General features: G+C 45.5%; 1 protein-coding gene across 13 annotated transcripts in view; it reads right to left on the bottom strand.

Annotated features, from left to right (window-relative positions):
* Foxp (forkhead box transcription factor P) overlaps positions 1 to 19,713 on the bottom strand; it is a 196,597-nt gene that overhangs the window by 101,101 nt on the left and 75,783 nt on the right. For all 13 annotated transcript variants that reach the window (XM_076385828.1, XM_076385820.1, XM_076385822.1 and 10 more), the window contains one exon: positions 5,746 to 5,853. Coding sequence is in view for 11 of the 13 variants with exons in the window: in XM_076385820.1 (XP_076241935.1) it covers positions 5,746 to 5,853 (108 nt within the window). In the remaining 2 variants the exon portion in view is untranslated. The remainder of the gene's footprint in view (positions 1 to 5,745; positions 5,854 to 19,713) is intronic.

Genomic DNA, 19,713 nt, shown 5'->3' with positions numbered 1-19,713 from the left:
CCCTCGACTCGAAACTTCTCGGTTCGAAATATTTTCATAACTTCCGTCGCCCAGTAATTGAATTTCAATTTGCGTTTTCCGAAATAGCGAAGTAAAATGGCAAGAAGAGGGCGTTTACTTTATAATAAATACGAGAATTTCTGTAGCTACGGGTAGAGGATTTTCAATGTATTCGAGGAGGGATTAGGTGACGACAAGGCAATTTTTGACGAACCCCTCAAAACGTAGCCCACTATTTCGGTGTGAATGGGAGATTTGAGGATACAACTGACTACCCCCAGAGGGAGCATCCCCCAGGATCTTTAACTCGGCAGTCCTTCAGGACCTGGCAGCCCACTTGGTATGCAAGAAGTATAGCCATTCATCTCCCGATCTCCGGCAAAGTCCCGACCTCTGGATATAAATTAGCTTTTGTTTAGCATTCAATGCGAGCTGCCTTTTCCACCGAGTCGGTCGGCCACCCCCCCTCACCTGATCCACGGTTAGGCAGCCACCTGCTCGATCCACCAACCATCCCCAGCAATCCAGTGCAATTAATGTAGCCACTAGCTGCCTTTCGGCCGAGCCAATTAAACATTTGCGATTGCCACGAAAAGGAATCGCCCCGACGTTAAAAGGGAATTAAATTCCCCAGAGTTATTGGGCTCAAGTTTGATGGAAAAAATCCATTTGCTAGGCATCGAGTCGATGGAAGGGAGAAGGAGGTTGGGAAATCATCGATAGCTTGAAAAATTCTCCCTGACTTTTATGAAAAAATGAAATTTAGAAATTTGAAAGAGTTAAGTTGATAGAAAGAAGGGAGTCTAAAAAATTCAAATTTTCAGCTTCAAAAAGCATCGAAGAAATTTGAGAGAAGAAAAATGAGGTACAAGAAGAAACTGTACATCTAAAATGGCGGAAATATTTTAATTATACTACTCATTCACTTGACCTGAGCTGTAAAGTAGAAATAGCAAGTGGAAACAGACGTTACTAGACAGACACGCCGTTCAAGCCATATTCGGTCCGATTTAATGGATTTTCTAAATCAAATATCCCTCGAATTAAATACATTCCACGTCTTAGCCTCACTTTTGCACGAAAAGCAGCTTCTTTTAAGATAAACCGAAAATTCTGCTGGTATACATAGAAGGTGAAACATTCGTAAAGATAAGCGAGGCTAAAAAGGGGAGTACGTGAGGTACATTGTCCGTCGTCGAATCTAGGAAGTTTAATCTATCATTGCAGAGTTGAGGAGCAACGTCGGGAGGCGAGAAGCCACGGTGACTAGCGGGGAATAATTAATAAATGCGAGGAATGCATTAGTATGCGTGGCGTGGGATGAGTTCGTGCAGACTAGAAGTCGGATGAATACGGAGAGCTCGAGGCTCCAGCAGTCAGGAATTATAAAATAATAAAGAGAAAATTACGTAATGTGAGGATCAGATGAGAATTAGAGGACAATGAAGACGGGGTAAACCACCGCCGTCTAAGGGGCTCGCGCGCTCACCTAACACAAGGGGTGGAAGGGGGAGAAGGGGGAGGGAATGGGCGAGCAAGGGGTGGAAAACGGAGGTCGAGGACCAGACGTCTTAATGTCTGCATTGTCGAGAACTCGTCCCTTGCGCATGACTATCTCTACAACGTTACATCTTTCCGATAAGAACTGTAAGTCCCGCAGATAAACTTCAAAGGTTCCGAAATGCTTGTTGTCTACGATGTAAATTAATTGCATGGCAATAACTGGAATATAGATGCTCTATAGAATACCTTATGGATAAGACTCAAATGAAATTACAGTATTTGAATATTTTGGAGATTAGAAATTGTAGAATAGATACAGTGAGAATTTATCTGTTTGAGAACAAAATTCAGGAGTCTATTAAATAATTTTAGAACTCTCAAAGACTCAAAGCAGAAATGATTTTCGAAAATCGATGAAGAAGACAGTAGAGTGGTATTTCACGAGGAATTTATCGGAACGGAAGCGCGATCTCGCCGGGGCGCTAATCGGGACTTCTAATTAGTAGTCAGAAGACGTCCCCCCGCCGCGACTTTGTAAATGGTAACAATGTTATGTAATTAGGTAAAAAGTTCTGTAATCAAGAAGTAGATCTTCTGCGAGTCTCTCCGCCGTGCCATCGCGCCGCCCTGGTCCTCCCACCCTCATTCGTATTAAAATAGTCTCGCTAGGAAAGCGTGCGTTGTGCCCTGCATATCTTAAAACCCCGGGGGTTGTGCTGGAGGGACTAAGATTCCCCCTGCCCCATCCAGTTCTGATTTTTCCCGCGATTCATATTGCCGAGGACTCGCGCGAGTCTCTCGAATTACGTCGCGAGACCTAAGCATTTCTTCCCTTTTAAATTTCTTTCTATATTGCTACCCCCAAAAATACTCGGTCCCTACCCTTAAACCACCAACCCCACCGTGGCTCTGCGATACTTTAATATCACTTCGAAATTTACCTCGCCTAATCTTGTCACTTGATCTGACCGCGATAAGTCGTCTGTGGTCTAATTATTTCGCAAGGCATGAAACTCGCGCTGCTAGTTTATTCCAGCTGGTCGAGATGTTTAATGAAACGCGATCGAAAGGCTGCCAGGTAATATTCGCACGTGCACGATCGGCATTAGTCTTCCCCGATATCATCGTACTGGGCGGCGATCACTCGCGAGGCAACGAAACGAGCCGAAACCGTTGACGTCAGTATTTCCGCGAGCATAGTCGGCGCTCGATGATCTCATACGCATCTATACCCAAGCATGCTTTATCTTCTGTCTCTCTGTATCTCTTTCTCTCTTCACGGTTGCCCCACAGAGGCTTTTTTGTGCGCGCCGATGCACGTAAGCGTTCATATTGTGGAATCGCGCCACGCAACACGTGTGCATTTGTCAGCTTCTTAGAAAGCCGCAAATAGGCGTTCCATGTTGCATGCATAATTTGCCGTCTGCAAGCACCACCTTAGCCGCGCGGCCAATCCTCGCGTGTTGATATTTTTTGGCGACGAAATTAAACGTAGGCTCGAATACTAGCTCTATTGTTCTCGAATTTATCAGATTTCGCGAGGCCTGGAGACAACGCGACGTTCGATGATAACATTGCCCGCCTTTGGTTGATTCATTCTACTTCCCCTTCTTTTTCTGTTCCCTGTCTGCCTTTCAGACGACATCTACTGTGACATTTTAGCATGCGCTTTCGCGTATCACTGTCACGATCTGAAGAAATATGATCATCGAAACGGAAAAGTCGCATTAAATAAAGGTTGCAGCATATTTTTCTCCAATTTTTCTCTTACACGCAAAGCTTTTCACTAAATTCTTGTGTCAATGTTGTACATTTCTAGTGGAATATTTTGGACAGTGGAGTTTGGAAGTCGACACGACAATAAATTCAGCGTATCGTTGATCGAGCAGTTTGCGCGTCGCGTGCAGCAACGCAAACGTGTGTTTCTCGCGGTGTGTTTGGTCGCAGCACTGACAAGCCATCAAGCCTGGGCGATTTCAATAAACAAGCTCGATACATACGTGCAAAGTGGCACGAATGATTTTTTCCTAGAGACGGATATACGTGCGTGGGCGTTGCCGACGTTGCTTCCCTATCGCACGTAAAAGCCAAGATAAACGTTATTTGTTCATTTTCATTTTCACATGCATATCCGTCTGTAGGTTCGTTGGGCGAGCATAAAAGTCTGAGTGAATGAAGACATTGTATTGTAATAAGGCGAAACGACGATACCGGATATGGCCTTCTCATAAAAATGAAATCCAGCGAACGTACGAACGCGGATGTTGCGGCTCGGATCGTCGGCGAGTAAATCGCTGCTAAAACACGCCGATGTTGTCGCGTTAAGCGTCTTGAAAGTCGCCAGCACCGATCGACCCGTTGTTTCCTATCGCGTATAATTTAGATTGCACGTCGTTCACCGTTTATTTAACCGTACCAGCACGCGCATTACTTGCGCTGTAACGCTATAACCTTCGCGTCACGGCGCTCAGAGTATTCGCTGGGATCGCCTGTTCTTCTAAATAACGATATATCAAATTCCCAGCGAGCGCAAACTTTCGGGTAAACAAAGCATTGAACTGCAACATGCGAGGCTCGTCGTGACGCAAGCTTCACGTGCTCCGCGGCGTTTACGTGTTTGCCGTATCTTTCGAGAAACTCTGGATAATCTGTCCTTTGAAAAGTTGCACGTGTTGTTCGGCTGACTGTTGCGTTTCGGAATGGGGCTTGGAGAACGCAAGTACAGAGTATTTGGTAATGTGTGGGCGTTGGTTCTGAATTTAACACGTGGGACTGATAAATGGGGAGTCATTGAACAAGAATTGTATTGAAAATCTGAAATTCTGTCACGTCTTTTTAAACACTCTATATATTGAAGTCGCTCCGCATTGACGTGGTATTTTTAAGCAGATGTAAACTTCTGCACCGTAACCGATGTTGATTGCAAATTCTTAAAGTATTATTGCCCATTACGTAACAATGGCAAGAATATCTTGACCTCTTCGATATTTCTTACGGATTTACAAGCACTGCTTACAATAGCTAGATGAGCGTCTGGGTTAGGTACTCTAACGCAGCGATTTTACTACCATGTAAAATCTGTAACGAATCGTTTAGAAATACGATCCCTTTATTGTTTCAATCCGTACACTCTTATCTCTGACACTTGCCCTCTCATTTCGCCTAACGTAATATCCAGACACTATGTTAATCAAAACGAGCAGAAGAATGCTAATTTTCAAACTGCAAAATGTCCGAAGATCTGCAATAAACTCACTTAACTTCCAGTACCCTCGCGACAGTTACGAAGACTTCTCATAATGTCGTGAAAAAATCCTGTGTTAAGGGGTTACAGCAGCAGTGAGTCATTTTCATTTATGTCACACTCGCTCGAGCGAAGGGTTAACAGCGAATAAAATCATGCGCGAGAGCAATGGAAAAACACAGAGCCCGAAGAAGAGGGGCAGAAGAAAAGGGGAGAATCGAAAAAGAAGGTTGTGCCCTAGCAGAAAGTTTTCCCTAAACCGGAGGACACGTTTCGCTCGTTAAGGGTCCTGGCGGATAAGTAACGGCGGCGCCGGGCGTCGGCGGAGTGGTCGGTCGAGTGCGCGGGGCCACGATGAAGCGGGGGTCGGAATTAAATAAAAATAAAACGCGAGATAATAACGTTAGCGAAGGAACCGAGAGCCCAAGACAAATAGCCGAGGGAAAACAAAGCGTATTATAAATACCGGGTGACAGGACGAGTCGACGTCGCTGGAGTGAGCGAGCCGCGAGAGCTGGAGAGGGTGGTTTTTAGCGGGGCGAGGCCAGGCAGAAGGGTGGCTCGCCCCGTGGACGTCGACAACGGCTGCGAGGACGCCGGTGGCCGTGTCGACTCCTGAGAGAAAATGCTCCGAGGAGGCGGCAGCGATGCCCCTCTAGCATTTTTCCTACCTGCGGACACAATGAGTGGCCGGATTTCTTTTTCCGCGGTCGTTACTCACCCTCCGCCGAGGGGATAGTATTCTTATCCAGCTGGAATTACAAATTTCAGACACCGAGCCCTTGTGTCGGACAGGATTCTGACTCCGCGTTATATACCCTTCCTCACCCCTTTCCCCGCTCCTCGACTCACCAAAGTGCCTTTGCTCCGTGCACGCCCTTTCTTCACTGTCGCGCTTCCTCTCTCGTTCTCTCCCGCCCCCTCCCCTTCATTTATTTCTTTCGTCCCCGAACAGAGAAGTACACGCGAAGTATATAATAGAGATTTCGAGTACTCACACTGGGTCGAGCGTGGCCGCGCGGATTCAGCTGCCAAGGAACCGCGGATGGTTGAAACTGCTCCTTCACCCAGGAACCGTTGTCGAACGGATTCTCACCGATGTGTCCCTGAAACAATAGATTATTGTCAGTATTATGATGGTGTACAATGGGGAAGATTAGAGTTTCTCCAGAAATTAAAGGCTTCCTGTATTTTGTTGTCTTGTCGTGGGAGAGCCAAGCGTTTTTATTTCAAAAGGGGGCGGTAATTCTGTGTATTGTAACTTTGTAAGAAAATACTTGCAAGTGATAAATTGTCGATTTTTCCTGTGGGGATGCCATATTTTAAACTGAGATAGCTCTCGTTCTACAAGTTCTACATGATCCAATATCCGAACTATCGTCAGCTCCCTACTAGAATAGACCTGTACCTAGACGGACATATATTACTACTACACAGTAGAACCAGAGCAATCAGCCAGACCCAAACTACTGCATTTGCACTTACGAAATCAACTCATACCACTGGACTTCTCTAGAAAAACTAAAGACCTGCAACTCGTTAATACTACCACCGAGGGGAAGTTCGCCCTCAACCGCTTCGTGAGAAAATATTTATTCCTCGAGTATTTTCCTCCAGGAAGTAATGCACGTAGCCTGGCGCAAAGAAAAGGGTCATCGATCTCTGGGACTCCGCAGTTTGAAACTTTTTTCGATGCCCCTTCACGCAGCGGTGGGCTTATTTTTGTAATATATTTCGCGGGTAGACGGCCCACCCCCTCCGGCGCTTTCGCGACTTTGCACCCTGTAAGCCTTATTTTTCTTTTAACTTTATTTCTAACCTAGAATCTTCCGGCGGCGAGGCGGCACGCACATAAATCAGCCCGCATAATGAGAACGCTTCGTCTTCTGGTGGCTCGCCCTCTCGCTCGCAGACGCATCCCTTACGGGTTGGCTATCACATCATTCTTTACCTCACCGTGGATTTCCTCGCCACCACGATTATATTAATATTCGTTTGCGCGACGCGACAATTTGCCCTCGCGTTGCATCCTCCCATGCAATTTCGATACATCCGCTGTCGACAGCTCCACTCCTCTATCAGCTCGATTTCTCGAGCTGCTTAAAGGTGAATCGAAGTGCCTTCCCTCGGTGCCAGCTTTTGGAATAATGTAGCTGTGCCGATTTAATGAAATTACTTAGCAGCGGTATAATTAGCCGAATTCCTATTCTCACGGGTCGATTGCGTAACCTGGGTACTCGTAACCGAGCCTGCTCCAGCTATGCGTGTTTCTGCGTGGGTGGGGTCCCGGCCCAAGCAACTAACTAAACGGGGAAAGGAACGACTCGATGCGTGACCAAATTCGGGTTATAATTAGGGACGAACCAGCTCGAAATAGACCGATGCATCCACCGTAAATAGCGATGCAAGTGCAATCCTATTGGCAAGCAGCGGATCAAGATTGAAAGAGCAATTGGCCGATGAATCATGGATTCCTGTATAATTGCGCGAGATCGTCGCCGACTATTAGTCATCTTTCTCGAAACGCTACTGTTACGCGGGTCGAGCGACATTAATCGCCTGGTACAAGGGTTTTCTCACGCGCGACGAGAGCCAGGGGCGAGGCGTGCAACGCTTAACGATCGCCTTGGACGATCGATGGGTCAGGTTCTCTGTTCTCGGCCCGCTCCTTCGGCAAAAGGTGCGTTCCTGTTCGCAGAGCAGCGTCGTCGTGGCAGAAATAAACAGTTGCCACGGAAAATAATGAACCGGATAGCATATATAAATACGGCGAGGCTATTGAGGCACATTGTGCGCTTCATTTGCATGAGGCGGCCGCGGTCTCGACGCGCAGCTGGACATACACGCGACAAAAGAAACGCGCAAACAAAACACGCAACGCGCCGACATCCTCCGTCGTACTCGTCGCTGTCGGGCGACACGCACCACATTATACAGCGAAACGTTGCACACGTTGTCGAGTATTGTGCACGAGCGATGCATCCAGCTTGGAAATAAACAAATGTCTCCGATGGGCCTTTGCCGTCACTACGTTCGATGTCTCACGTTTGTTTCAGAGCAAATGGCTTTTAACCTGGAAGATAGAATGTGGCTACTCGCTATGAATTCGTGAGAAGGCACGAATAAATATCTAATACAGAATAGAAAATTTGAAAATTTGAAAGTTTGAAAATTTGAAAATTTGAAAGTTTGAAAGTTTGAAAGTTTGAAAATTTGAAAATTTGAAAGTTTGAAAATTTGAAAATTTTTATTATTTTACTTCACAAGTTCTTTTGTGACTCTCTCCATATGTCAGGTAAAAGCTTCCTAATTGAAATTAGTAGGAACTGAATAATAGGATAAACACCAGATAACACATACGTGATATTGTTCCTGTTTCAGAGTCATGTTCGAACTCAACTGCATCCACCTATAGCTCGTTTTTCGCTGTACGTGAGCGTAATCACCCTCAAACGTTCAACTGGAATTTACTAAGCTGAGGATAGATGAACCACGAGCGTGTGGAGCGCGCGTAAGTCTCTCAATTTCGAGGATGCGTCGATAGGGAACGTGGCACCACCGGACGTGACGGACGATAAGCGTTTACGGTGCTAATAGCGCAATCGATTGGAGTTCCAATTGCGCAAGTTGCTTCATAATAACTGTATTGAGGAGCACTTGCTCTTTTCCAGCCAGATTCTGCCATCGAGAGGATGAAAACCGTAGGAAAACCCTTGACAGGGCGATGAAAGCGTAAAAAGAGTATAAAATTAGTATACAAGGCAGCAATAAAAACGATGATCGAAGAAGATTATTCGAGTTCTTTCTCGAGACAGTCTCCGACGAAATGAAACGTTTTATCGGTCGGTCGTGTCTGCAGGGGGCGGAAAAGGGGTCGGGGGTATGGAGCGCGAAGGCAGTGATTGTAATCATATTTTCAGGGCGACGGATTTATGCAACGCACCGCGTCGTCTCTGTACATAAAACGCATTTAAAATTCTCCAGGCAGCCAGAAAGGTGGCTCCTGTCTGTGCCGATAGAACGGGGGTGGCGGAGCTGGTGGGGGAGGAGGAGCGCCGCGGGGGTTGTAATTGGCAATATCTATCGAATTTTACAATAAATCTCGCCGAGCCCCGAAGGAGAGCCAGCGGGGGTGGGGCGTAGCAATAAAACACCGGGTAGTATCGCGAGGGGCTGCCACACCATGCACTTAACGACTTATCTTATCTTGGAATTAGGTCGCGGTTAGAACTCCTTTAATCCGGGAGCACGAATGCCAACGATGCTAGTATGTTAATTATAACCCTCAATGTATGTACCTACATGCAGTTGAATGATTCATAACATGTGCATTGTGAATTTATTGTGAAACATCGTGTTTAATATTTAAACGGTGAAAGGTCGTGTTACAAGAACAAATCTCACGTTTTCAGTTCGTGATGTCTTGTCCCTCCATTCTTCCTACCCCGACCAATTTAAAATCATTTCGAAGTAGTCTCACATTGCAAATGAGTAGTCTTAATATTCTGAAATTTTTGAGTACTACTTATTTGACGAATATGATGGTTCTGTGGGTAGGATTACCGTAAAATATTAAATGGTATGGTATCATTTTTTGGAAGTGCGCCTCTGGCAGTCTGGCGTCAAGCAACCAGACCTTGGAGCAGCAGGCGTTAATGTTTACTCTGATTCGTGCACACAAACGAGCCATTGAAATGATGCAGTCACTGTCGTAATTAGTGTTGACTTCACAGTTTTAAAAAATACCAGTATATGCTGTGGACTAATAGACCTTTTTAAGAAACAGGAAAACATAGTAACATATGAACACCTTTTAAAAAGAATTGTCTCGAATTTAACGACCTCCTAACATTCCCAAAAATTAAATACAATTCGATTCTTCGTCATCTCTTACTGTTACATAAAAAAGATGATTAAAAAAAATTCCCGATATCCCAACACAAACTGCACTGCACAAATCGCATTAATCTGGAGTCGGACTGTTCCCAGGCGTTCGAACGGCAAGGTCCACGAAAGAGTTAAAGAATTTTAAAACAGACGACGATATTTGTGGCCCCGTCAATTTTTATCCAGGGCCGTTAAGTCGTGTAACGGCCGACAAATAGAGGACGTCGAGGCCCGAAGCAAGCCGCCGACTCGAGCAAACGAGTTACGGCCGTCGGGCCTCTAAAAATAAATATGTTGTTTATTCACAAGTAAACCGGATGCCGTTGTTTGCTTTGGAGCAAATTGTTTTGTTAAGTTTTGCCGTGCGAGAGTGTGGTTCCGCGTGTATGGGTCCCTGTCCTTGCACGATGAGCGCTCGTGTGGGTGCGGGCACAAGAGAGAAACGGTTTACAGGCAGCCGGGAGAACAAGACAGAGAAAAAAGGAAAAAAGAAAATACACGTGAAGTCAACCATCCACTCCTCTGTCCCGCGCTTTTTCCGGTATGTTTTGCTCGTCGTGTTGCTAGATGCCTCCAGCTGTACGCAGGATTCCAACACTAATAACCGTCGCTCAGAAGATGGAGTGCCTTTGGGACAATCGATGATAGCGACGATAACGAAATGCAAAAATTAATCGAGCTCTTGGGAAGAAAACATTCGGAGTCCCTTTATTCGACAGCAAGGAACTACGGACAGCGGGGGAGTTAATTCCTACTTTGCGAGCAGATCGCAGGAGTATCTCGTTTCCATATTTTTCAGCGACGCGTCACTGTGAAACGTAGAAAATGCAAAGGGCAAATAAATGTGTGTTTAATAACAAATTAATGGGAAATTAGAAGCGCAGACGCAAAAACGAAACATAATTTGTATGACTGTGCCTCCCAGCTTAATTCTCCCTCATCTCTCCCTTTTACGGTTCACTGTTACTTGCTATTCTGTAAACTCGTGCCTTCGCCCATCTCACCCTTGTACACTCACGCGTGGACATATTTTTATAAATTGTAGACCCCCTAAATTCCGCTGATATATATGAAATTAAGGGAAGTTTTTTCGCTTTGCAAACAAGGTGTGCTGCCAATAATAGCCACTGAAATTTTCCATTGCAGACGGCTACTTTTCCCTCGTATTATGCTAAAGCTGGAGGTCCAAAAATATAAATAATTTTAATTCAATAGTGGTTTGTTTCCTGTTTCAATAGAAGAAAATCCGTATGGCCACACCTGAAGCTTTGCGAAGTCGACTGAGCTTTGCGCAAAAAAACAAACTCAAAAAAGCTCGTGGGCGCTCGCGTGAATGATACCAGCCTTGCAGTGACACGCGCGAGAAAAAGTGAGTGACGAGGTTCGTTCACGTGCGCGAGGAGGTAAGAGCGAAGGTGAATGTTGCGTTCCAATTCTTTTGTTCTTTTCTCGCGAGAGGTAAATGGAAAAAGAAAAGGGGGTGGGTGGTGCTGACGAGAAATAGCAGCGAATAGCGGCAGGGTCTGTTTATTAAAGAGCATTAATCTGCGAATCTGTACCGGGTGTCCGTTTTAACTCGACTCACGGCGAAACGACATTACTTAGCGCGTTCTCGTGATACTGTTTTAATTGTGTTTTGTAATTAGCCCGACCCGTAGGCAGGAGCACCCGTTGCTCCCGACTTTTCCAACGGCGGTTTCTACCTCTTGCCTCTGCTCTTCGCGTCACCCACCCCTGTCCCCCTTACTGCTCCTTTTCCCTCATTTTCTCACGGCCTACACTCGTGTCTCGCGTTATGTCGGTCTCGAGGACGTTCCCTGAGCCTTTGTAGGATTTCGCGCTTCATTTCGACACAACGTGCGCCTCAACCTTCTTCTGACGTTGTAGGGAAACTGTGCGGCGCGCAGGGAGCTCTGCTTTCACGCCATCATAAGGTACATACTTTAGAAATTTTGTTGATGATGAGTAGAGAATGAATAAAAAAGGGATTTAATTTTTTTTAAATTGCGTATTTGGATGATTCTATATTTTACTATTTCTGGGTAATGAATATGTTGAGATCGACAGGAGTAATTAACAACCATCTGGTATCCAAGAAATTTGAAAAAAAGAGGAATAAGAAGAGAAGCGAGTTTCTTTGTCGAGTTCTTACCATTAGTCAGACGAAAATTATTCATGACCGTACGTGCAGGCTCGTCTGCTGACAAACACTTTTTCCCAATTTCGACTTCGAGTCGTTGCCGTCATCGCGAGACACTTGATCAAATACGGCTTGACGCATATAAATAACATCATGGCGTAAACAATACTAACATGTGTGTACCGCGACCAGTGTTGAACTTCCAAAGTACGATCGGTGTTCAATGGTACGCTAATGATGTTTGATATCTCCTTTCTAATCAATCATTGCGTAATTTCATAGAAAGGTGTACTAACAATGCTTACGACACTTTCTGAGACTGATAACTGGTTCTACGAAATTTTTTTCGATATAAAACCAACATTAATATCCTCAATTTTATTTCAATTTCACCTGTCTCAAGAAAAAAAATAGAGTTAGACAAAAAGATTAACATGACACCATAAAAATAAAGATCCAGTTGCGTCAGGAAACGCCACGAGGTCAGTAGGCTCCAGTTCCTGCAAATCCTCGCACCTGATAGCGGTCTGGCAGAGCACGCAGCTCGAAACAAAAGACCGAGCCCTTAATGGAAAAGCAGTGAACATGCAGCGGTCTCATCTGTCAGCTGATTCTCAGAAACTGTGAACCTGACCAGTTCCCGTGAGGGCAATAGCTTCTTCCAAGGCCACGTGCTACGAACAGCAGCGAGTGTCAGTCGTAACGGGTCCGATGACGAGAACCGATCCCTAATGAACCTCGAGGGACACGAAAAACGCCACCAACGCGAGGGAACATTATTTCACGCGGACGTAATTACTGGCGACTTTTTGTGGGACGCTTCTCGGGCTATGCAAATTCGCGTAATTACGATGATACGTTACGTAGCTTGACCCAAATGCTGAATCGCGAACGGGGAGGGCCGCGACAGGAGAGCAGAGTTTAGTGAATAACCCCCTACAGTAGGTAGTCCGGTAATCTCGCAGCTAATCTTGATTTAATCCTTGACACAAGCGCTTAAACGTTCCAGGACTAGAATTAAATAGCACTATTTAACACGGTTCCTCGACAGGATTTACGTGCCTCTGCTTCTGGTTAAAACCTTTGCGAGGTTGTCGCGTGAAAAATATTTAAATTACGTCTCTGCCTGTTCATGATCTGGCTCAGACGCATGAAATTAACTTGTTATGGGACGAGAAATGAGGACCGTATCGCAGCGCGCGAATTTGCAAACGAAGAAATAGAATTCCTAGGAGCTTACAAGTACTGAGCGTTATTTATTCCGACAGGGTGCAGAACGTAGTGTCGTATTTAATTTTTATTGCATCGACTGTGTGCATCGGCCCTTTGTCTTTGCTGAGATGGAAAAAGGCAGCAGACGCGCTAGGGACCACCTTAGACATACAACCGGGGACTGTAAACGCGGGGTATATGTAAATATACCATGATACATTGTATACTCGCTTATAAACACCCCATTTTTATTCGGACAGCGTTTCGCCACCCCACGAGCACCGCTTCTCGAGCCCATTCACCCCCTTGGCTCTTAGATACCACCTTCTTGGGGAGGAGCGACGAACCAGCGACCTATTATTTCTGAGTTTCTACGCAGCGTCACCTGTTTCATCACGAAACTTGAAAATCTTTTAAAATTTTATGAAGAAAAAGAGGAATATGTCAGAAGAGTTCAAAATTAGTTCAGTAGGTGTTCAAAATTTAATAGAAAGTCAAAAATCAAGATTACTCAGCGACAAATTTAGTGCTCAACGAGCTGCTTCATTTAAGAAAATTTCTGTTTGATCGAGCATCCCTCCTCCCTCATCCCTCGAGGAGAAGGGTCCCCGTGATTTGCCTGATTTTTTCGCACGACCGCCTCACAATCTTGTTAACCCTAGGAGGACTCCGTTATATGCTGCGGAGAAATATTTCACTCGGAAAACTGGACGACAACTGAGCAAATATAAAATTCTCCGATTCGCCGATACGTGGAGGACATCGCCACGCGGAAGTCTCAGGATACAGTTGCGACATCAACGAAGGCCACGATTCTTGCCCGTGTAACTTCCTATTCGTCTCGTGTTACTGCACCCCAAGTGGGCGTGCCCTGAACTTGATATTCAAGAAGAATTCCGCGGTATCCAATTGAATTTTCGATCTGGTTTACAAGCTGGGCGTCGAAGCGCAGTCTGATTGCCGCTGATTCGACCGCGACCTTTTCTCACACGAATATCCGCATCGGTCACAGGGGCTCCTCCGGCAACCCTGAAATACTGCGTTTCTCTACTTTCGAGACTATCCAGTAACGTTAGTCCAAGAATGCTAAGTATCGTATACACGTTAATTAATATACTGGAGGTTGTAAGCGGTCATAATATCGTAAAACATGACCGCAGTTCACAATGCATTACGTTTCCTGTTTACTATTTGAAGTTCTGCAAACGTTCTCAGGATTCCTCGTTAAAATAGCTGAAGATCCAGGACATCGAGCTCTGCAGAAACTCGCGGCCGATTTTGTACCGCGTAATACGCTTCAGCAATTCCAAAAATTCTCGGCGCAGTTACGGTCAAGGATTTCGCGTATTTATCATAAATTATGGAATGCGAAAAAGATCAGTGAGGTATAGCAGCGGGCACGGGCGGAGTTAACGGTAACGCTACAACCAGTGATTAAATTGTAACGAGCCGTGGAATGAAAACAGCGTGATTCGGCTATCGGTTAATTAAATTCAGAATTACTGCCAGTAAATATTTTTACAGAATCGCGTAGAATAATTTTACGAGACGGCTGGGCGATGCACCACGAGCGCGCAATTTCCGCTGTATTATCTCGCGACGGTTTTACGAATCATCGTGACGTATCCGAATGGCGAAATTCTTCTGGAAAGTCTGCGTGACCGAGGTCACGTACTTTGCGTATATAACGAGACCGAGGGTGGAGGGGGGAGGGCATAAACCGGGGAAACTGTGTATCTCCGAAGCAAAGTCGACGTAAAAATAATGGGCGTCGGGGCTTACGCGATTATTTATTATTTCATATACAGGGACAGAGTCGATAACGGGGCACGGGGTTGCATTACCATTTTTTTGTTGTTTAAAAATGAAATATACGGCCTGTTGTCGGCGAAAGAGTACCCGGCCTAAAGTCGTCGCGCACGGGGGAGCTCCTGATCTCCAAATAAGTGGCTATACGCGTCCTGGAATACTAACTCATGCCTGGAAAAAGTCTCTCATCTGCGTGCAGCAATATTGCCGGCGAGAATATCACGAAATCCATGATCGTCAATCTTCGAAGCCGGAGAACTTCTCATTTCCGCTTCGACTGGGCTACTGCGACAGTAATGACACGTTAGAAGGGAAACAGAATACATGGGTGTCCTCTAATGAAGTAAAAACGTAGACAAATTTCTTTTACTGGTCTCTACAATATGACACGTAAAGTGAGTGGTCTAGGGACTTATAAAAGTTCTTTCAAATTTGGATAACTACAGAAGTGATAATGCAAACTGAGAATTTCATAAAAAATTAGTCATGATAAAAAATTTGAAATCTCTAAATAATACCTACATGGTTCTAAAGCCCTAAATTTAAAGGCGATTAGAAATACTTGAAATTTTTTATCAAAGTCGGATGATTGAAACTATAAACAGCAATAAAGACGTCAGCAAGAGCTAATCGTCAATTAATGATCCGTTTCGCAAGGTAAATAGCGCGGAAGGAGGCAGAAGTCCTAGCCGGAGGCTTGCTCGTCGTTGCACGGTGTTATTATTTGGAGATCAGACCGAGGCGAATATCTAATTGTAGTAACGACCGCGATACCGTACCCGCGCCATCTGGCATGCCGTTTCCTCGCGCCGAATTGAAACTGTCTCAGGGGAAACGGCGTATCGCTGCTATCCAGCAGACAAAAGCTCTACGACCGCGTCTTCGGGGGGCCATGGTAAAATCTGTGAGGTACACAATCGCTTTCGTCGCTCCTAAACTGTACCAATTACAAACACTGGCGGCTTCCTCCATCCCCGATGTTAACTAAACACTAAATACTAACGACACACATCTACGTAGCTACAGCCAAACGGCGTACCTACGGATACCGTTCTCCTCTACTGTCTCTCTCCTCAGCACGTCGGCTGCGCGCGTTTAGCCGAATGAATGTGTGCTCTGGCTCGCATCGCGAGCTGTTGATTACTCGTTACTGCACTTTGCTGCTCGGCGACCGGCCACGATTCACCGAAGATATACTCGTACGTGCTTCCACAGAATTCATTAACCCCTTAAGCGTCGCAGACGTACACGCACGTTCGTTACTCTGCCAACGCGACGAAGGATGGAGGTAGTCGAAGGGTTTGGGTCTGCTTGACGTTCAGGAGAAATATTTACCATCTACAAAGATTAGACGTTTGTAGATCAGTGTTGACAAAGAATGTAGAAAGAAATTATGAAGATTTTTCAATTTGGGAAGATTTGAAGATTTAAAAATTTGAAAATTTGAATATTTCAAGATTTGAAAATTTGAATATTTGAAAATTTGAATATTTGAAAATTTGAATATTTGAATATTTAAAAATTTGAATATTCAAAAATGAACAAATCTGTAAATGTTCTAAGAATATAGGACGCGTGCCTACTATCTAACAAAATTCATAAAAAGCAGATAAGCGTTCCACTTGGAGAGCTCTTGTAAATCACTTGAGTGAATCTTTTTCTAAGTACCTGCACACGTTCGCGGGATTTTTCGATAAATTAATAGCAGCCACTCAACAGGATAGGATTTCAGGTATTCATTCGAATCCTCTAATTAAATCGATGAAGTAGTAAACTAGCTGGTCTGTAAGCTTACTTCCAGTGGCGCGTTAATTAATTTCCAAGCGATGTTTACCCGCGACGTAGCAAGAAACGGTCGTTTGCCGCGAGTTCACGGAGGAACGGCGAGCACGTTAGCAGCAAGCAGTGAATTGCAAGATTCCGTGTTTATTGCATTTAACGGATGGCATTGGCCGTCCGCATGCAACTGGAGGTATACCAAGTGGTTACGTATACCAATAGGCCTTACAGTGCTATACGAAAGTACGTATGTACACTACCCTCCAAAAATACGAAACTTAGAATCATTTAACATTGTTTCATTATTATTCAACGATAAGTCTAAAAGGGAAGAAATAATTTACTACTACTTCCACCTGTGTCGATAAATTTTGGTGTACCACGAAGAAGAGTAGAGGTTGTATAAGAAGATCCTACGCGATCAAGAGCTGGCTTTTGTGAAAGAGTGTACAAGTTGAAATAACTATGCACACGATACGCTTGAAGCCAGCTTGTGGCTCTCGAGCTCGTCCGCCACACCCTCCCATTTCTAGTATTAAATCTGACCCGATGCAACCCCCACGTTATGCTTTATAGTCTACGTTCTGCCCTCACTCCCCTCACCGCCCATGTATAGCCTATACTGTACGTGTACATACCTGCTAGAAGATGGAACGCGGCCATTCGATATCGTGCAAAATTTACCGTGTAATTCGCCTAAACGCTACGGACATCGGGCCGTATGTGTATCGGGTACAATGTACGTTCATTTACATACTATGCGCTTATGTGCGTTGCACCAATAACTTAGAACGGTACCAAGAAGCTGATTCTTCTTTGCCAACCTGATATACCGACCTCTGAAGTGAATGGAAAGATGCACGGTGCATCCTTCAGCCAGGCTGGATTATATTTAAGGGGCACTGAGAATGGGGCTATTGATTCGATACCTAGGTAGATACTTAGGAACTTGAACACATGGATAACACTGAGGTATACCGGAAGAGGAGACGTAGGTAGAAGATATTTGTTCTCTTGCTACTTGTATGGCATTACCGCTACAAAATAACTGTACATGCTACGACTGAAAAATAGATGACATTCTTGGGCTCCTATATCCTAGGACATAAGTTCTTTCATCCAGAGAAAGAAACTGAAATGATTTCTAGAATACTATGCGAGTGTTTGCAAATAGCAAATGTTTACAAATGAAGTCACATGTGATATTGGATTAGTGATAAAAATATTGATATTGTATCAGCAATTTTACTTAAAAATTCTCAAACAGGAGAGACAATCGACTCAGTTGACTCTCCAGAAAAATTCAGGGCATTCCTAGGATGAAATTTACGACCTGAGACCGCAACCACCTCCCCTATTTGGACGCGACTTCACCCCTTAGTTCAGAGTCCTCTTCCACGCATCTCGGTTTACTGTTTTACTTATTCGCCAGTGGCAACTGGTCAGCAAAGATACTTTGTATATAAATTTTGGTTACTGCTGGCCCACACAGCCGTTCCCTGCACTTCTCAACCCCTTCGCAACCACCGGTAGTTTGGTTGCGTTGCGGTTTCGCCACTCGGGGAGGATCTCTGGCCGAGTGGACCGTGGGCGACGGTGGTAGAGCTGTCTCTTGGCACGTTCTACGATATAGGGTGAGGTAAGACAAGGAACGACTTACCGAAAACACTGGGAAAACTATCGATTACTGTTCGCCCGCAGTACACAATAAAATCTACGAGGCCTTATACCTCACGAAGTGTAATGAATCTGAAAACGTCCATTCCTGAAGTACGAGGAGCTTCGAAGTTTCAAGCGCTCCATCCCCAAGTAAGTGCCCCCCTCTGAAATTTAGACAAGTGGCGTGGCGAACGCAGCAAAAAGAAAACTCGGAAGTGGCCATGCACACCGGGAACACCGTGAAAAGAAAGGAATTAGGATTAGACGAGGTACTCTCTCTTCAACCCCATCCCAAGGGTCGTCGTCCACGCTAATCGAACTCTTCCTCAAAATAATAGCACCCCCTTCCACGGCAGTTCAGCCGGCGAAAGCGTATAACGTGAATCTCGCAAGCAGGAGCGAGCCTCGGTCCCGACTGCCTCATTACCCGCTTTTAATGAAACTCTTTTCTCGAGGCAGGCCTCGGCTAAGCGCCGTTGCCAAACCTCGTTTAGGCGATAGGGATCAGCGCGCGGCCAAGCAAGCAAGCAACCAAGCAACCTAACGGCCGAGCTTAGCTCCGACCAACCAACGCTAGGCGGAAGGTGGAAGGGCCCCGTCTCGACGGTTCCGTTCTCCTCTATGGACGAGTTCCGGCATCGAAGTTCTCCGCAAGTTTGCCGAGTCGAGGCGAACGTCTCTCTTTCCGCGGCGTGCCGAGCAACGGCCACGAAATCGACGTACAGAAGAAGGGGGTGTTCTCGGGAGGCACAGGGGTGAGTCGCTTTCGTTACGGCAGAAGACGCTTCAACCTGGAAAATGTTTTCGAGGGTCGAACGTGTCTAACACGACGTGCACGGATGCCTCCTCCTTTCTTTTCGCCTCTTTTCGCCTCTTTTCGCCTCTTTTCTTACCCCGATCCTACATCTTACGCTCCCCTCCCTTAACGCCTTCGACCTTTGCCCTCGGTCTCTAAACTATAACCCTTCGCAAATAAGGGGAATGCCCGGCGCCGCTTTGAGCCAAGTTTCGGCAATTATTATGATCCGCGTTATAACCATGGGCTACCGCAAGCCGACGATACGGCCGATCCTGATGCTTGCACTTGCGTGCAACCCGTGAGACGCGCGTGTGCCTTCATGCCACCCCGACCCGCTTTGAACGTGGATGTAAGATCGAACCGTGGGTGAAGGGGTTGCGCGGCTAATGGGCTTTTATGGTGGGCGTGAATCGATGATTGGCCTTCGGAACGCTATTTCAGAGAGAAGAGATCACAGTGAAATATAAGGGATAGTATTTCTCTTCTATCCTAAATTTCGCGAGATTCTAGTGTTCAAAAAAGATACAAAAATGCTGAGTAGGAGTGTAAACACTTTAAGGTGAGTTTCCAGACACGTGGCAATCTGGGATCGGCAATCACCGCAACAAGGAACGGATTTGCGGTAACCTAATCGCTTGGGGTTGGTGGGTAATCATGACTCTGCATCGAGAAACCGTCGAG

The sequence above is a fragment of the Calliopsis andreniformis genome, chromosome 9, assembly GCF_051401765.1.
Source record: "Calliopsis andreniformis isolate RMS-2024a chromosome 9, iyCalAndr_principal, whole genome shotgun sequence".
Lineage (NCBI taxonomy): Eukaryota > Metazoa > Arthropoda > Insecta > Hymenoptera > Andrenidae > Calliopsis > Calliopsis andreniformis.
The sequence above is the reverse complement of the archived record's forward strand: the minus strand, read 5'-3'. Positions and strand labels throughout refer to the sequence as shown.